At 38.8% G+C, this 19,004-nt stretch overlaps 1 protein-coding gene across 6 annotated transcripts in view; it reads left to right on the forward strand.

Annotated features, from left to right (window-relative positions):
* Positions 1 to 11,926, forward strand: part of C7H2orf76 (chromosome 7 C2orf76 homolog) — an 80,970-nt gene extending 69,044 nt beyond the window's left edge. For all 6 annotated transcript variants that reach the window (XM_066345664.1, XM_066345666.1, XM_066345667.1 and 3 more), the window contains 3 exons: positions 203 to 240; positions 2,979 to 3,060; positions 11,753 to 11,926. In XM_066345664.1, coding sequence (XP_066201761.1) covers positions 203 to 240; positions 2,979 to 3,060; positions 11,753 to 11,829 — 197 coding nt within the window. In that variant the 3' untranslated portion in view covers positions 11,830 to 11,926. The remainder of the gene's footprint in view (positions 1 to 202; positions 241 to 2,978; positions 3,061 to 11,752) is intronic.
* Positions 11,927 to 19,004: the final 7,078 nt, after the last annotated feature.

The raw sequence follows: 19,004 nt of genomic DNA on the forward strand, positions 1-19,004 counted from the left end.
GTTATAGCACACACACAGTTGTGTGTGTCAAAGACCTAGGCTTTAAAATATCTTTATACAGTGATATTTACTTTTAATAAGATGAAAAGTAATTTGTCTTTTACTATATGCTCGATTTTTAAGAGAACCTTGTCATATAGTAACGACTTAAATTTCCCAATAGAATAATCTTTGTAAAAATACAACTTGTTTTTTCTTTCAGATAAATTAAAGATTATTCATCAGGCACATAAAGCAAAGGTACGTTTAATATGTACAGTGTCTGGTACATAGAAAGTAATCAATGTTGGTTGACTTAGTGAATACATGAAGTCATGTATTTCTTTTTATCTTTATTTATTTATTTTTAATGAGAGAGAGACAGGAAAGGAGAGAGATGAGAAGCATCAACTCATAGTTGTGGCATTTTAGTTGTTTATTGATTACTCCTCATATGTGCCTTGACCTAGGAGAGGGGGATCAAGCCGAGCCTGTGACCCTTGCTCAAGCCAGCAACCTTGGGCTCAAGTCAGAGACCTTGGGCTTCAAGCCAACGACTTTGAGCTCAAGCCAGTGACCATGGGGTCATGTCGATGGATCCCATGCTCAAGCTTGCAACCCCACACTCAAGCCAGATAAGCCTGCGCTCAAGCCAGTCACCTTGGGATTTTTTTTAAATTTTTATTTATTCATTTTAGAGAGGAGAGGGAGAGACAGAGAGAGAGAGAGAGAGAAGGGGGGGGAGGAGCTAGAAGCATCAACTCCTGTATGTGCCTTGACCAGGCAAGCCCAGGGTTTCGAACCGGTGACCTCAGCATTTCCAGGTCGATGCTTTATCCACTGCGCCACCACAGGTCAGGCCCACCTTGGGATTTTGAACCTGGGACCTCAGCATCCCAGGTCAACACTGTATCCACTGTGCCACTACTGGTCAGGCAAGACCTGTACTTCTAAAATATTTTCATCATGATAGCATTTTCATTTTGTAAATACCCTTTCTACAGCTTTACTTTTCCATTAAAGAAAAAAAACCCTCTAAGTCATGTTCCTATTCATTGTAGCTCCGTTAAAAAGTGTTAATTTTTAAAAAAGGATTCATGTAGCCCTGGCCGGATGTTCTGCTGGTTAGAGCATCATCTCAAAGCATAGAGGTTGCTGGTTCAATCCTTGGTAAGAACACATACAGGAATAGATGTATGTTCTTGTCTCTTTCTCTTTCTCTCCCTTCCTCTCTCTCTAAAATCAATCAAATAAACAAACAAAAAAATTAAAAAAAGATTCATGTTATATATCAAACAAATATTTAACATAAAATAAGCACAAAACTTTGTAAATTCAGGCTACATATAAAAGAAGCCACTTATTATCTGGCTAACCAGGCTCTTTGATTTTCTGAATCCTATAAGGAAAGAAAGGAGCCCATAGCAAATAAGAATAATCTGCTTTCTCTGAGTTGCCTCCCCTGCCTTGGAAGAGAAGGCTCAGGACGTGGCTCTGGGGGCAGACGCTCTAGTTCCCCACAGGGCATGACCTGCAAGCCTAACGGTCCTGCCTGTCCCAGAGAGAACTGCTTATTGTGTTTATTGTTTGTTTACATTCCTGTTTTATTATTTTTTAGAGTAATTTTTTATGAAACTACAATCAAAATTTCACTTCTTACACAGACTAGAGTGATTCTTTTTCTTGAATCTCGATGACCCTTGTACTGTACTGACTCCTAATAATAGCAGTAATCTTCCTCTGTTATACAAACTACTCAAGTGCAAGGGGACGTATCTTATTCTTCACAGCTCCAATACCTATCACAGTGTCCCATTCATAGGAATGTTTCTATAACAATTTTTGATTGAAGTATTTATTTATGAATTCACTTAATTTTATTCCCTTTGTTGTTTGTAGATACCCTTGATAAACTCAAATCAGCTTTCAAATAAATACATATGAGAGGTTATAAAGAAAATAGCATTAGGGTATATATGTTGTTGACTATGAATTAGTAACTTAAAATTTTTATTTCCTGTAGACTGGTGGTAGTACAGTGGATAGGGTGTTGACCTGGGATGCCGAGGTCTCAAGTTCAAAACCTTGAAGTGACCTGCTTGAGCATAGACTCATCGTGCTTGAGTGTGGAGTTGCTGACTTGAGCCCAACTGGCTTAAAGCCCAAGGTGACTGGCTTGAGCCCAAGGTCTCTGGCTTGAGCAAGGGATTACTGGCTTGGCTTGAACCCCCTGGTCAAAGCACATGTGAGGACAGTAAAGACCTGTTTAATGAATGACTTAGGTTTGAAAATGAAAGCCATAATGGGGATAAAGATGAACTAGAGTGAAGATGAGTAATGATTAGTTCAAGCTGGGTGATGGGTACACAGAAGGTTCACTGTACTATTCTCTACATTGCATGTTAGAAATCCTTCATAATTAAAAAAAGTAAAGAATGAAATGAATAAAAACACTTGAAGAAAACATGAAGTTTCAAAAGTAATCTTCTAGTGAAGGTGTTTCTAAGTATGATAGGGAACACAGAAACCATAAAAGATTGATACATTAATTCTTTATTTCATTAATTCTTTATTCAACAAACATTAAGCAAGAATGAGAACAGTTAACAGCTAACAGAGATAGTTCTTGCGGTTTGACGGACACTACACTGTGTTTTCTATGTGTCATTTCATTTCATCCTCAGCACAGAGCAACAGAGGAGATATATTTTTCCCCCTTTTCTACAGATGAGGAAGCCGAGTCTAAGAGAGGCCGTGTGGTTTGTTAAGAACATGCAGCTGGGCACTCAATGTTAGCCCACATTGAGACCCAAAGCCCTGTGCCACAGCCTGTCTCCCTAGAGCCATAGTGTGTGCACTTAGTAGTTGCTCACTGTTCACTTTTCTCCTTACAGTGATGGGAGTAGACTGTGATTTATATCATTACGATTGCCTGAAGTTCTTACCAAATACAGACCACATAGAAGCACTGATAAAATGCAGATTTGCTTTCTTTCTAGACAAATGAGCTTGTGCTGAGTTTGGAAGATGACGACAGACTCCTGCTGCAAGAAGACGGCACTCTGAAAGCAGCTGGAATCGGTGAGGAGAGTGGGGCGGTACCAGCCTGAGCTGGCCTGCATGGTGGCGCCCGGCTGACTGTATGTGGACAGCTCACTGCTAAGAGGGTGCTACCCTTGGTGCTGTTTCCACCACCGGGTGATTATTTCAGGGAGAAGAGTGACAAGCATTCAGATCATTGACTGAGGCAGTGGTTATCTGCTCTCTAAGTGTTCCAAGTGCAAATAGTTCATCTCAGAGGGTATGCTCAGAATTCTGCAAGGGTTATTTTAAGTGATTGACAGATTATTATTACTTAATAGCCTGCTTACTCTTATCAGCATCATTTGAACTAATGATGTGAGAGCAATGGACTGGCATTGAATAATGGAGTGAGATGTTGTTTGCAGAACATGCAGTGTGGTTTCTGACGCCACTCTGGGATTTCAATAGGAGCCTGGAGTGTGCAGGTGAGAGCTTGCCCAATTTACCCTGTCAGACTGGAAAAGGCATATAGTTCTAGTTTAAAGAAATGCTGTGTTACATATTTTGTAACCATTAGATGTCACTCTAATTCTACTTATAGGTACACCTAAAGCTTATCTGGCAATAGGAGTGACAATTTTAAGAGAGGTGTGAGTAGTGGAAGGCACTATGCCTCTGACATACTGCTGTGGTTAGCGACACTAATGAAACATCATGAATCACACTTTATAGTTATTTATATGCACTGGTTAAGGCGCACTATATGTGAGGTCCATGTTAGGAAGCCTTATATTCTTTTTGACAGGTGTTCTATTGAGTTATTTTAGACACAGATGTCAGGAATCCACTTTTGAGTGATACATGTGGCTAAAGTGAGTTCCTGACAAATCTTCCAATTTAAATAGGATTTTAAAATAACATCTTATGAAACCTTAAACTTGTTTTCTGTGTTTATACTATTTATGTCTTTCCACATTATGAATATATAATATTGACCATATAATTATACATATGATTGATTGCTATTATTTGAAAAAACAATTTTATTTTGGCATTTATTTCTTCAAATGCTATCCTGTTATTATGGCAGGTGGCACCCATGTTATTGAGGCATGCAGCCCCTGCGATCTAGACCCACAGAAAGCTATAATGAACATGACAGATTGGTATTGATGTAGGAATTGATGGATCTATCAAAAAGACTGAAAAATCCAAAAACAAACTAAAAAGAAGGATTTCACAATTTTTTCAAAAAAAATTTTTTTTTTACAGAGACAGAGAGTCAGAGAGAGGGATAGATAGGGACAGACAGTCAGGAACGGAGAGAGATAAGAAGCATCAGTCATTAGTTTTTCATTGAGACACCTTAGTTGTTCATTGATTGCTTTCTCATATGTGCCTTGACCGCGGGCCTTCAGCAGACCAAGTAACCCCTTGCTGGAGCCAGTGACCTTGGGTCCATGCTGGTGAGCTTTGCTCAAACCAGATGAGTCTGCGCTCAAGCTGGCGACCTCAGGGTCTCGAACCTGGGTCTTCTGCATCCCAGTCCGATGCTCTATCCACTGCGCCACCGCCTGGTCAGGCATCAGTTTTTGACACATCAAATAAGTGGAGAAAGAATAAATTAGCCACTATCTGACCGGTGGTGGTGTACTGATTAGGGCAGGGGTCCCCAAACTACGGCCTGCGGGCCACATGCAGCCCCCTGAGGCCATTTATCCAGCCCCCCGCGCACTTCCGGAAGGGGCACCTCTTTCATTGGTGGTCAGTGAGAGGAGCATAGTTCCCATTGAAATACTGGTCAGTTTGTTGATTTAAATTTACTTGTTCTTTATTTTAAATATTGTATTTGTTCCCATTTTGTTTTTTTACTTTAAAGTAAGATATGTGCAGTGTGCATAGGGATTTGTTCATAGTTTTTTTTTATAGTCCAGCCCTCCAACAATCTGAGGGACAGTGAACTGGCCCCCTATGTAAAAAATTTGGGGACCCCTGGATTAGGGCATCAACCTGGGACACTGAGGTCCTAGGTTCAAAACCTCGAGGCCACCGGCTTGAGTGCAGGGTCACCAGCTTGAGTGTGGGGTCACTGGCTTGAGCACAGGAGCCTTGACATGATACCAAGGTCACTGGTTTTAACCCAAGCTTGCTGGCTTGAGCCCAAGCTCGCTGGCTTGAGCAAGGTGTTACTGGCTTGGCTTGAGGCCCTCGGTCAAGGCACATATGAGAAGCATTCAATAAATAACTAAAGTGTTGCAACTACGAGTTAATGCTTCTCATCTCTCTCTCTTCCTCTTTTGCTTTTCCTCTTTCTCTTTCCCTCTCTTTCTCTCTCTCTCCCCGTCTCTTCCTCCCCCCTCTCTCTATCTCAGAAAAATAAAAATTAAAAAAAGAATGAATTAGCCAGAACATGATATGGGGCTCATTGCCAAAGTGCTTGGGAAAATAAAATTTAAGTTTTTTTTTTTTTTATCTCAGTCTTTATTTCAAAATAAATTCTAGATGGATTAAGTGTTATAATGTAAAATTATTTTGAAATGTAGCTCAATAGTTTTATAATCTTGGGGAGGAGAAGAACTTTCTGAGCATATCTATGAAGGCAGAGCCATAAGGTAGGGAGAAGTGATAGATTTGACCACATAAAAACTAAAAATATGTAAAGAGTTTAGAGAGGAGCAATAAACTAGGGAAAAGCATTTGCACTGTATAGGACAAAAAGTTATTAGCTTGACTTTATAAGAGCTCTTTTAATTAACTTGAAAAAGATAAGAAATTCTACTGATAGAATAGCTTATTAGTCGTGAGAGAAAGGCACATGAAAATAGATCCTGTTGTGCATAGCATACCGGTCTCGTGGTTAAGAAGTAGAGTCTGGAACCAGAGTGCTTGATTGAGTTCACAACCCGAGAAGCTGCTTGCTCACTGTCTTGGTGACCTTGGCTAAGCAGTAACTTTAACTAGCAGGCATGAAGAAAGTGGTAGTGTTGGGAAATGTGTATGTTACCTGAAACTTTCTGTTGGTCAGCTTGACCAGTAAAACTTTCTCAAACTTAACCTGCTGTCAAGCCAAGGGTAACAGGCTTCCTCAAGCTCTGTGACTCCTGTGAGGTTGTGATATGTCTTCAGAGAGGCGGCTGTGCTCTCTCACCTTCCCTGTTTGTGAACCTCTGTTGTAGAGCTTTGTTTATTGACTAGAAATAGAATATATTGTGTGACACCTTTATTGTTTAAAAATATGTATATTGCCTGACCTGCGGTGGCGCAGTGGGTAAAAGTGTTGACCTGAAACACTGAGGTTGCTGGTTTGAAACCCTGGGCTTCCCTGGTCAAGGCACATATGGGAGTTGATGCTTTCTGCTCCTCCCTCCCTTCTCTCTCTCTCTGTCTCCTCTCTCTAAAATGAATAAATAAAATCTTAAAAAAATAGATAAATATTTAAAAATATATATATTCACATGTCTATATGTGTATAAAGAGAAAACATCACTTGCCAAAATTATAGAAATGGTTTTTCTGGGAGGTAGCATTGCTAAAAAAAAAAAAAAGATTTTTTTTCTTTACCATATTATCTAATTGTTCTTATAACTTAAAATTTTTCTATAGTTTACATATAAATTACATATATTTTTTGTAAGAAATAAAGTCCTAAAGTTAGAGAAAATTGATTTGAATGAAGGCCCTGCATTTTACTTGCTTCATGACCTTCTGTAAGCCATTCAGCTTCTCTGAACTTCTATTTTGATTTCTATGAAGCAAAACAAATAACTAAACCTGTTTCAGAGGGTTGTCATCAGGGTGAATGAAAGAAAGAACCAGAAGCATCTGGAGGAATGTACGTCAAGGCCTCAAAATATACTGCTCACAAAAATTAAGGAACATTTCAAAATGAATATGAAGTGATAAAATATCCCCTAATTTTTGTGAGCAGTGTACTTATTTTATTTAGAAACCATTTGGAGAAGGCAAGTGGCAAATGCTTTGAATGAATTAAAATGCTGAGTTGTTGGTCTAATTTTCCTTAATTTCAGGTGTATGTACTGAAACACCTGTACAGGTGAGAATCAAATTCCTCTTTTTTGTCTTTCTAGTTTGGACCAAGGTCTCTGATCGAATCAGATCCTTTTCATGAGACCTCTACGAGTTTCAGGGCAGTGCAAGGACTTCCCCTGCCCTCCTGCCCTGACAAGCTCGGAGCCCTGGCTGAGGGCGACTTGAGTCACTGCTGGGAACCATTCTCTCTTCTGCGTGTTCCTCTCTGTTGCCTAGAGCAGTGTTGGTGTCCCAGGGAGAACAAGGTGCAGTCATGCAGGGGGAGGAGGTAATGGTCCCTGGAGAGCGATAGGGAATTCTAAGTGGGAGTAGAATTATAAAAATGATCTTTGAAGTGTGTGATTTTTCTAGGGAATTATCCCTCCCTCAGTGCCATGTCTGGTTAGATTTTGAAGAGGTTTAAGAGGAAAATTCCAAGTCATCACTCACTTCCTCTCTAGCACTTGATCTTGCTGTGGAGCTGTCACTCTGCTATCATAGCCAGTTGCCATGGGAATAATGCCACTGCAACAAATTTATTATTAGGACTTTTCTGTAGAATTCATGAAAGGGAAAAGAAAGACTGAAAGGGAGGTGAAATTAGGGGAGCAAACTTGTTTGAAGACGTCTTTTCTCACAGAGAGTCTCCAGTTACCACTCTGGCCCTTTATCTGCATTGCTGCCTCCCAGTTGTGTGCTCTGCCTGGTGGGGGCGGGGGCGCCTTTGTGGACTTCGTGCTGAAATGCATAAGTAAAAAGATTTGCTTTGTGGAAGGAAGAAAAAGGCTTTACTTAGAATTGTTACTTAAAATTTTATGAATTTTACCTTGTTTTTAACAATTGTAATTTTATGGACTAATTCCCCTAAGCAATAAATTTGCGTGTAAGGTTTTTTTGTTTGTTTCTTGGGTGATCTTTTATCTTTTGTTTTGCTACATTCTGCATCTATTGAATTGTCTCTGGTTTACAAAAGAAATTGTGTTAGGGAAACTCTTTTAGAGCCAGTTGTGCTTTATTGGAACATTTTAAAAACAAGATACAGCGGGCCATTCTGTAAGTGCCAATCTGGGGGAAGAGGTCACCTCGAGCCAGATCCTGTAATAATTCCAAAGCTCCCTTGTACTTCGGTCTCTTTTTGCGTGTTGCTCCTGTCATTTGTCCACAGCCAGGACGCCGTCTCTGTGCCTGGCTCCTTTTGGTTCTCTCCTGTGTACAGCTAATACTGCCTCCCATACCTTTATCAGGATCACGTTTGATTTTGTGTTAAGGTGGCTGTTCTTCATGTTAACATTGTAACAGCCGCAGTCTGGGACTTGGAGAAGGAAGTGGTGGGCCTGGAGTACTGGAGATTCCAGAGCTGGGCCAGAATGAACCTACCATAGATAGATGATTCTTTTTTTTACCTTCCCTTCACATTTGTGGAAATCATGGGCATGTGTCCTGTCTATCAAAGGTCAGATTTATTTTACGATTTGTTTTCTTCAAGCTGCAGTTTGAAATCTCTGCCAGCTGATCTGAAACAGACACTGAGCAAAGATGAAATAAAAGCACAGTCGTTGGGAACCTCTTTGCTAGATTGTTGAGCTCCTCCAGCGAAAACTGAGAAATAAAACTCAGCTGCCAGCACAGTTTTGAATGATTTGTTGATTAGGACTTTATGAAACTTGGAAGGATACAATCTATTCCTGGAGCAGGAGAGAACTTTGTTCTCTGGGTCTCAAATTGCTGCAGAGACCACTCCTAACTCTTCCTGTTGTTTTGTTTTGTCAGTAATCTGCGATTATTATCACATTACAGCCTGCCCTGATCATTAATTTTCTGTACCACAGGGTCAGCGTACACGTGTGCATCTCATTTTTCAGACAGCAGTGTCTGTGCCTCATGCCTCTCTGGGCTGTTGATATGCAGCTCGGGGCTCAGAAACCTGTGTGAACCTTGTCGCAGACCAGTTTATTGAGATGTGATTTGTGTTTAAGTAGATTGCATTTAATTTTCCTTGACATTTTACATTTAGAATTGCTTTTCCTTATATTCTTTTATTTAAAGTCATTACTATTACTTTCTTGTGAAAGGGGTGTGTGTGTGTGTGTGTGTGTGTGTGTGTGTGTGTGTGTCTGACTGTTTGAAAAAACATAAAATTATTGATTTCATAGCCAAAGTTGAAATGTTCTGGCTGTGTTTATGTCATTAAACTTGAAAGTCAGTATTAAAATGATCCTCAAATGCGTTTGGAGAGCTCTTGATTTCATTCGATAGTAAGACGAAGGGACGAGCTGGCGGTGTATTTATTGGATTATAGATTGCATGTTCATTTCAGATTCACAAGCCAAGGCTCCATGCGCCGGGATGCACTGGTGCCTGCAGCACTTTTAATTTAAAGTCAGGTGCCCTCGGGGATCAGCATACTGCAGATTCCTGGGGGTTCTTCCAGAGCCATTTTAAATAGAATTTGGGAAGCAAGAATTTAAGGGATAATGGTGGAAAGGTTGGTCTTATAGAGGTCTTGAAAATCTTTCATAATTCATTTTTACTTTGATTGGTAACTAAATTTGCATTATAAGTACATGAAACCATTCAAACATTTTCAACAGTTTTACAGATTAAAAAAAAACACATTTTATTCTATTTTTGTTTGAGGACCACATTCCTAAAATTTAAAATTTATTTTATATCTTACTTTTGAACGTTCACAGGAACTTTTAATTTGTGATAATTTTCCAATTTGTTAAGGGTGAAAATTTTTGTCAACATGCACTGTATGAGTTTAATTCATTTGTCAATCTAGTTATCCTGAAAAAATAAAGCATTAATTTGAAAATAAAATCTTTATCTTATATGATCTCATTTTGAGCCAGTATTATGAGAGAAGGTGTAAATACTTTATATGAATAATGGATTAATCAATAAGTTAATTAGACCCAAGAGAACCTGCTGCCAAAACAAAAATGCCTTGTCAGCCCTTTTTTTTTTACGTCAGCTTGTTCTGAGCCTGTTATTTCTGTTCTGAAGAGCTGTATGATGTATTAGTTCCTCAAAAGCGGTCCAGTTGATGTCAACTGCAGTAAGTGCACATTGTCATTGCTGTTAGCGTGCAGGGAGGCGAGTGCTGTGTGGACAAAGCACTGTGTAAAGTTCTGTGTGTAAATAGCACATCATTGTAGATGAAACCTAGAGGAAGAACAGGGTGCTATATATAGCTCATTCTCCATTAGAAGGATGATAAGAATCACTTGCAATGTATATGCCCACTTTTGGGTTTGTTTCCCTTCAAAAAGGAAACCCTAGGAGCTTTTCATATAGAGGATAGACCTCAAAATATTTTATCTTTGAAGATCGGACTCTTTGAAGCCCCTTTTCAGTATTTTACTGATTTCAAGTGTGGAGCCTCTTACCCATTATTTTAAAAGGTTTTTTGAGGAGTACAATTTAACTATGTATTAACTAAATGCACCCCTCCTCATTGAATCTTCACTGTGATGATAGTTTGATTTTTATCAAGATTGATTTCCATGTAGTGGACTAGAATGACATTCTGAGACTATGGGTGACTTTATTTTTTCCTTTCAACATTTCTGTATTTTCTGTAATGAGCATGGATAACTTACAGTTGAGAAACATTAAACTTGATATTCTTAAAACCAGCAAAATCATTCTTAATGAAATGTCATGCTAAGTATTTTAATTTCCTTCTTTTGTGACAGATTCTAATGATGAGACTAGAGTTGTAAATGAAGTGATAATCTTTGGTGACCCTCCTGATTATCCTATTTATTTGACTCGAATAGTTTTTACTTGTCTGTTTTTAGAGGATATGTTAATTGAGTGATCAGTATTCATTACAAATAATCTCGTCTGTTTTCCTGTCGAGATTCTGAAGGCCTTTTTGCTTTTCCTGTAAAAGCTAAACAGACTGTATTAACTTCTGGTTTAATTTAAAAAACGAATATGGAACTTGTTGGCGCAACACCTTGAAGAATTGCATGTTTAATAATTGGAAGGCTTTCCATCAGATTTGTCTCCAGTCTGAATTAATAATGTTGCTGACTTATTGTTTTAGAAGACAGAGTCCTTGACCTGCTAGGTTGAAAGAATTGTGACTGCTCTGAACCTTTGTGGGTCCTTTAGCTGTGCCATATCCCCTGTGAATAATTAGAGCTATTTGAAGGTATTGCGGTAGAAGCCAATTTGTGTCTTTCACTTTGCATATTGTTGAAGCCTCATGAATAAATCATAGCAGGCAAAAAATTAACTTCTTCAGACACATATTTTGATGGGTCATGAGGGAGAATGTAAAGTGATCTGTAAAATATTCTACTGATCCTTTGAGTATTAAATTATTATATCTACAGGCTTATTTCAGAGGAAAAAAGAGTTTTTCCTTCAGTAATTGAGTAGCAAATTTGAAAAAAATAAAGGTTTGTTATTTTCTAGGACAGTGGAAAGGGAGCAAAGTTATGATTTCCTGAAAACCAGATTCTTGTGTTAATTCTTATTTTTAATTTTTTTGTTTATTTTTCTCTTTACTTTTAAATTAGTTGAATCCTAGATTCTTATATAATTTATACTTCTTGTTGATTTGAAATGTGAAACCAAACAATAACTCATCTTTCTCACTTTAGGTGTCTAAATCACTAAATCCAAGTAATGTGGGTGTCCATACTTGTTTAAAATACAACTTTACATTAAAATTATTTTCCATTTTTGTTTCTATCTTTTTCAGCCAATGAAACTGAAATTGCATTCTTCTGTGAAGAAGATTATAAGAACTACAAAGCTAATCCCATTTCATCCTGGTGAAAAGTGCACGGGTTTTCCTTTTCGCATACCTATATTAAGCTCTTTACTCCACTAGTGAGTTTTGAAGTTGACAAATAAACTTTAAAAATTAACTCCAGGCTCTGCTATTTAAGTGAAAATCTGTGGTGTTGTTTCCTTTCTGCAGGTTCTCATTGTTCTTTCTTGTTGTAAAGTAATATATTTGTGAGGAAAAGTGTGACTTATTTATTATTTAATTTCATTTTTCTGGAAGAGCCATTTGAAATGGTTTGGGTGGGCCTGCAAGCTGGTGAGGTGGGGTCTCGAGGAATCACTGTGGCAGGTGAGCAGCCTGAACCAGGTTGATGGAGGCTCAGATAAGGCTAGCAGGCTCCGGGGGTTAGGGGGCAGTGCTCAGAAAAAGAACAATGGCCTCTGATAGCACTTTTGTCTGGGAGAAAACTGTCCACCCCCCTGGCCCTTACTGGACAATTCAGTTCTTCCCTCTATGGCCTGGAGCCTTTCAAGCTGGGGCCACAGCACTGGAGCTCAGAGCCAGTGAGTCTGAGAAATTCAGTGTGTGGGCCCTTTAAGAGGAATACCTGAGACTCCAGCAGCCTCTGTCTCACTCATTTATCATGTTTACCCTGGGCTGTGGAGACTGGTATGGGACGGGGACCCCATGCTCCTCTGAGGAACCCAGCACCCAAGATATTCCTCTCAATTTTTAACCACCACACGTAGGTGTAGTATAAGCCTGTCTCTGCCCCTTCTACTCATCTCCATGTGGCTTTTGTATATCTTTAGTTCTAGGACGTCTGTCTGTCTAAACTTCAGGAGGTTCTCAATGATGGCTCTGTAGTTCAGCTGTAATTTGGATGTAGTCATGGGAGGAAGCAAGTATCCTGTTTACCAACTCCACCATCTTTTTTTTTTTTTTTAATAATTTTATTTTTTTAATGGGGCGACATCAATAAATCAGGATACATATATTCAAAGATAACATGTCCAGGTTATCTTGTCATTCAATTATGTTGCATACCCATCACCCAAATTCAGATTGTCCTCTGTCACCTTCTATCTAGTTTTCTTTGTGCCCCTCCCCCTCCCCCTTTCCCTCTCCCTCTCCCCCCTCCCCCCGTAACCACCACACTCTTATCAATGTCTCTTAGTCTCACTTTTATGTCCCACCTACGTATGGAATAATGCAGTTCCTGGTTTTTTCTGATTTACTTATTTCACTTCGTATAATGTTATCAAGATCCCACCATTTTGCTGTAAATGATCCGATGTCATCATTTCTTATGGCTGAGTAGTATTCCATAGTGTGTATGTGCCACATCTTCTTTATCCAGTCATCTATTGATGGGCTTTTTGGTTGTTTCCATGTCCTGGCCACTGAACTCCACCATCTTGACTAGGAATTCCAGTTCAGAATTTTCAAGTTTGAATTTTTTAAAGTGAAAAAAATAGTTTTTAAAAAATTGTCATGGGATATTGGTTCTTTAGACACCATTTGTTTTTCTGAAATTGGGGGTTATTTTGATAACTTGCCTGTTGGGTTCTTTAAAAGATTATAAGACGAAGGTTATTCTGTTTATTTTGTATTTTTTCCATAGTTTCTCATTAGAGCCACTGTTACTGTTTTTGGTTAGGAGGGATTATAAGAGACAGTTATGCCATCTTTCTACATGAAATTGAATTGAGTATATTTTAGGGAGGTTTTCTGATGTATTTCAACCTACACAAATAATATTGCTGCTATATATAAAATATATATATATTTAATCTGAGCTCTGTTTCATGACTTGAGAAGCAAACTATAATAGAACCAAACTCATTTATTTGGAGAGAGAAAGTAGCAGGATGTTTTGTCATCATTGAGAACAAATCTTAGTCATGGAAAACATGTTCTTTCAAAAGAATACTCTCAGTTCCTAATTCTAGCTATGACCAGGACCTGAAGAGTAGTCATTTAAAAGTACTCTCTCATCCTGCAGGTATCTAATCAGAACTCCAGAATTCCATGAACCCTTAAAACTGCCATAATGGCAAATTGGTTTCATGGCAGTAGAGGCTAACTTGAGAGAAACCATTCTTTTAAAAAATTCAACTGTGGATAATAGAATCAGAAGATGCTTTCTTTGTTGAAAGACTTAATAGAGCCTATTTAGATTTTTAAAATTTATTTATTGTTTCATTCATTAAATAAACTGCTGAATGCACAAATTATCTAGCTTCTGGGGAGCTAAAAAAAAAAAAAAAAAAAAGAATAAAAGACTATTTAGTTTTGCCTGACCTGTAGGAATACAGTGGATAAAGCATTGACCTAGAATGCTGAAGTCGATGCTTTGAAATCCTGGGCTTGCCCTGTCAAGACACAGATGACAAGCAATGACCAGCTTCCCTCCCCCCCCACCCCCTCTTAAAAAAGAAATCAATCAATTAAAAAATCTTTAAAAAATGATAATATACAATTTTGCCTCAATAAGTGGGGAAACATATATAGACAAGTAATTTTAATAGCAGTGAAAATTGCTATGGAACTATTGATGATGAAATAATTCTGTGTGGGATTACTTTTTGTTTTAAAAGAAGTACCAGTTAAGCTTTGCCTTAAAAGATGGATAGGAATTTTTGTTTAGTAAAAAATACGGGGAAAGCCTTCAGGAAAAAGAAACAGCATATGTAAAAATAAAGTATATGAAAGAGCTTGGGGTGTTCAGTAGACAGTACAAATTTCAGTGTCCTGGAGTGTAAGCGCTTGGAATGAAGTGGAGGAAGATAAAACCCAAAGGTGAGTTGAACCTTCTAAGTCATGCTAACGAGTTGGAACTCTTTATCTAATTGGTAGTTGGGAGCCAGTGGAAAGTTTTAAACAGGTAAATTACATGACTAGTGAGCTTTCCAGCATTGTTCAGATGGCATTAAGGCTAGAGGACATTTGTCCTAGACCAGGTGAAGACTGGAAGGCTTTGAACTGGGACACAATGGAAGAGAGGAGAGGAGAGGAGACCTTCTTGAGGTAGTGTTAACATAATTTGGTCCTGCATTAGATGGCAGCGTTGTGTTATGCACTTTACAAATATTATCTTATTTAATTTTTGCCACAACTGTTCAGTCTTTGTAGTATCACGCTTATTTATAGAAGAGAAAATTTGGGCGCAGTGAGATGAAGTTATTTAGCCAAGGCAGTGCAGTCATGTGCGTTGGGATTGGAGGCAGGTCAGTCTTGCCCTTTCCACCCTATGGCCGCCCATTAGAGATAGGAGGTAGAATTGTTACTGAAGGAGGACAGCGACCAGGTCGGGTCCACCCCAGCAAGATCTGGAAATAGGATTCCTTGATAGTGTTGCAGAAAAAGAATTTCAGGGACACACATGTAGGAGGATTTTAAGCAATAGTGGCAAGATTAGAGTGAAAAGAGATAGTATGCCCTCAGAGAGGCAGAAAGTGGACCGGCTAAAGTAGTGGCTTCCCTGAGGTCCTTTGCTAAGCCTCCACATATTTTCTTGGGTTCAGAAAAGAGCAGGCTTTCTTTCAAACTATCCAATCTCTTTCTTGGCTTTTTCCGGGACTATGCCTATGCCCTGCCACCATCCAGTCCCTTTCCTGGATCTTCCAGGATTGTGTGCCCTTATCTCAGGGGTCGGGAACCTTTTTGGCTGAGAGAGCCATGAGTACCACATATTTTAAAATGTAATTCCGTGAGAGCCATACATTGGATAATGACCCGTGTACATTATGCATTATCCAATAAAAATTTGGTGTTGTCGCCTGACTAGGCAGTGGCGCAGTGGATAGAGCATCGAATTGGGATGTGGAAGGACCCAGGTTCAAGACCCTGAGGTCACCAGCTTGAGTGCGGGCTCATCTGGTTTGAGCAAAAAGCTCACCAGCGTGGACCCAAGGTCGCTGGCTTGAGCAAGGGGTTACTTGGTCTGCTGAAGGCCCGCAGTCAAGACACATATGAGAAAGCAATCAATGAACAACTAAGGTGTTGCAGCATGCAATGAAAAACTAATGATTGATGCTTCTCATCTCTCTCTCTCTTCCTGTCTGTCTGTCCCTGTCTATCCCTCTCTCTGACTCACTCTCTGTCTCTGTAAAAAAAAAAAAAAAAAAAAAAAAAATTGGTGGTGTCCCAGAGGACAGATGTGATTGGCTCCAGCCACTCGCAACCATGAACATGAGCGGTAGGAAATAAATGGATTGTAATACATGAGAATGTTTTATATTTTTAACGTTATTATTTTTTTTTATTAACGATTTGTCTGCAAGCCAGATGCAGCCATCAAAAGAGCCACAGCTGGCTCGCTAGCCATAGGTTCCTGACCCCTGCCTTATCTGATCTTCTTCCCAGACTAGTCCCCTCCTTCTTTATGGTTGCCATTTTGGCTCCTTCTGTGCGTGCCTCATAATTCTGCTTCATCATTTGATTTCTACTATGCATGCACTCAGTGAAAGGCATTTTCCCTTTGCCCTCTCCCCCCTTGTCCACCCCACAACAATCTGGCAGAACAGTGCGGTTGCTGCCTAGGGTGACTAAAAAGCAACTTCCCTGCTACATGGACAACTGGAGTGACTGTGAAACTGCCCTTTCCTAGTTAATTCGGCTTAATGAGATGTCTGCTTTCCTTGCTGCTTCCTTTTGTTGGTATCTGCTACTGTACCAGAATGACTTGGGAAATGACTGGGTGTGGAAGGTAGAAGGAGAGGGAAGTGTAGAGACTTAATTGATTATTGTGATTGGATTGATGGTGACAGCATTAACCCAAATGTAGAACAGGTTAAAGCAGGGATAGTCAACTTTTTATACCTACTGCCCACTTTTGTATCTGTTAGTAGTAAAATTTTCTAACCGCCCATTGGTTCCATAGTAATGGTGATTTATAAAGTAGGGTAGTAACTTTACTTTATAAAATTTATAAAGCAGAGTTACAGCAAGTTAAAGCATATAATAATAATTACTTCCCAAGTACTTTATATCGGATTTTCACTATGTTTGGCAGAATAAATCTTTATAAAACAACTTACTATAGTTAACTCTATCTTTTTATTTATACTTTGGTTGCTCCGCTACCACCCACCATGAAAGCTGGAGCGCCCCCTAGTGGGCGGTAGGGACCAGGTTGACTACCACTGGGTTAAAGCATATTCCATTTGTTCATTTTGTTTTTTTAATTTTTTATTCCTTTTTTCCAGTTCATTTTATAAACATTCTATTTAAACATAAGTTTTTATTTTTAAGATTTTATTTATTGATTTTATTTATTTATTATTATTATTTTTATGATTTTATTTATTCATTATAGTGAGGCGAGAGAAGAAAAGATAGAGAAGGGGAGGAGCAGGAATTATCAACTCCCATATGTGCCTTGATCAGGCAAGCCCAGGATTTTGAACCAGCAACCTCAGTGTTCCAGGTCACTTTATCCACTGCACCACCACAGGTCAGGCTATTTATTTATTTTTTAGTGAGAGAGACAGAGAAAGAGACAGAGAGAGGGACAGACAGACAGGAAGGGAGAGAGATGAAAAGTATCAATTCTTCGTTGTGGCACCTTAGTTGTTCATTGATTACTTTCTCATATGTGCCTTGACTGAGGGGCTCCAGCTGAGCCAGTGACCCCTTGCTCAAGCCAGAAACCTTGGACTCAAGCCAGGGACCATGGGGTCATGTCTATGATCTCATGCTCAAACCAGTGAGCCTGTGCTCAAGCCAGCAACCTTGGGGTTTCAAACCTGCATCCTTTGCGTCCCAGGCCAATGCTCTATCCACTGCACCACTACCTAGTCAGGCTTATTTATTGATTTTAGAAAGAGGAGAGAAAGAGAAAGAGAGAGAGAGAAAGAGAGAGAAAGAAAGAGGCAGGAGGAGCGTGAAGAATCAACTTATAGTATTTTCTTTTCGTTTGTGCCTTGATTGGGCAAGCCTGGGGCTTCTGACTGGCAACCTCAGTGTTCTAGGTTGATGCTTTTTCACTGTGCCACTTATGTCAGGCTAAACACAAGTTTGTAAAGAAAAATTAAGCATATCTTTACCTGTATGTTTTCTTTTTAATGAACAATACAAAAATATGTACACATAATCCTTTATTTTGGTGTGTACTTATTAGAAAGTTACATATAGGCTTTTTTCACTTATAAACATGAATGTAAAAATAAAAAATAGAAATATATGGTGACTGTAAAAGGTTTTTACCAGGAATAGAAGATTGGCTGAAAACTATAGGAAACCCATTGTGCTATATGGATAGCCCAGGTTGGTTAGGGCATCGTCCTGAATGGTTCAACCCCCAGTCAGGGTACATACAGGGACAGCTTGATGTTCCTGTCTCTCTCTCTCTCTCTTTCTCCCTTCTTCTCTCACTAAAATCAATCAGTCAATCTAAAAAAAATCACAAAGAAAACCTGTTTATATAATTCACAAAATCTATAGATTAAAGAAGTAAGAAATTATGCTTATCTCAATAGTTGCATTTGAGTATATGCAACCCCATAAATGAATAAAAACTTGGAACAGAATGCCCTTAACTTCATGGATATCAACTGCAGAAAGCTATTCAGTAAAGTTTTTAAGCACACCTATTAGACATGATTAGGACAAGGATGACCACTGTCACCAGGACCATTCAGAATTCTTCTGCAGGTCTTATTGTAGTGGACACAATGCAAAAAGCAAAGTTAGAGAAAACCACAGATATTGGAAAGAAGAAGACAAACATTTATTTGCTGACAATAGGATTGTAAGAGAACCAACTGACAAGTTAGGAGAACTAATAAGAGACTACAGAAGTGCTTGATAATGAACCTAAAATTAAGTGTGCATAAAAGCTATAAAAATGTTACTAGAGAATATAAAATACCTAAATAAAGAGAGATATTATATGTTCATGGGTGGAAGCTTTGGTGTAGTAAGGACAAAGGATGCGTTTCCAGAATATACGAAGAACTACTGCAAGTTAGTGAGAAAAGGAAAAATATGCAACAGAAAAGTGGACACATTTTAGTAAAATAAATTGATAAAAAAAAGGAAGCCTGTATGTCTTATAAACATGTGGAAAGATGCACATCTGTTATTTGTGGAAATTCAAATGAAAACAACAACAGGTTACCATTTTCATTCATCAGGTTGGCAAAAAGGAAAGGATTTGGTGACAAGTATTGACAGTGATGTGGGCCTGCATCACCAGTGAGAGGATACATTTGTGCAG

Source organism: Saccopteryx leptura, chromosome 7 (genome assembly GCF_036850995.1).
Source record: "Saccopteryx leptura isolate mSacLep1 chromosome 7, mSacLep1_pri_phased_curated, whole genome shotgun sequence".
NCBI classification, from domain to species: domain Eukaryota; kingdom Metazoa; phylum Chordata; class Mammalia; order Chiroptera; family Emballonuridae; genus Saccopteryx; species Saccopteryx leptura.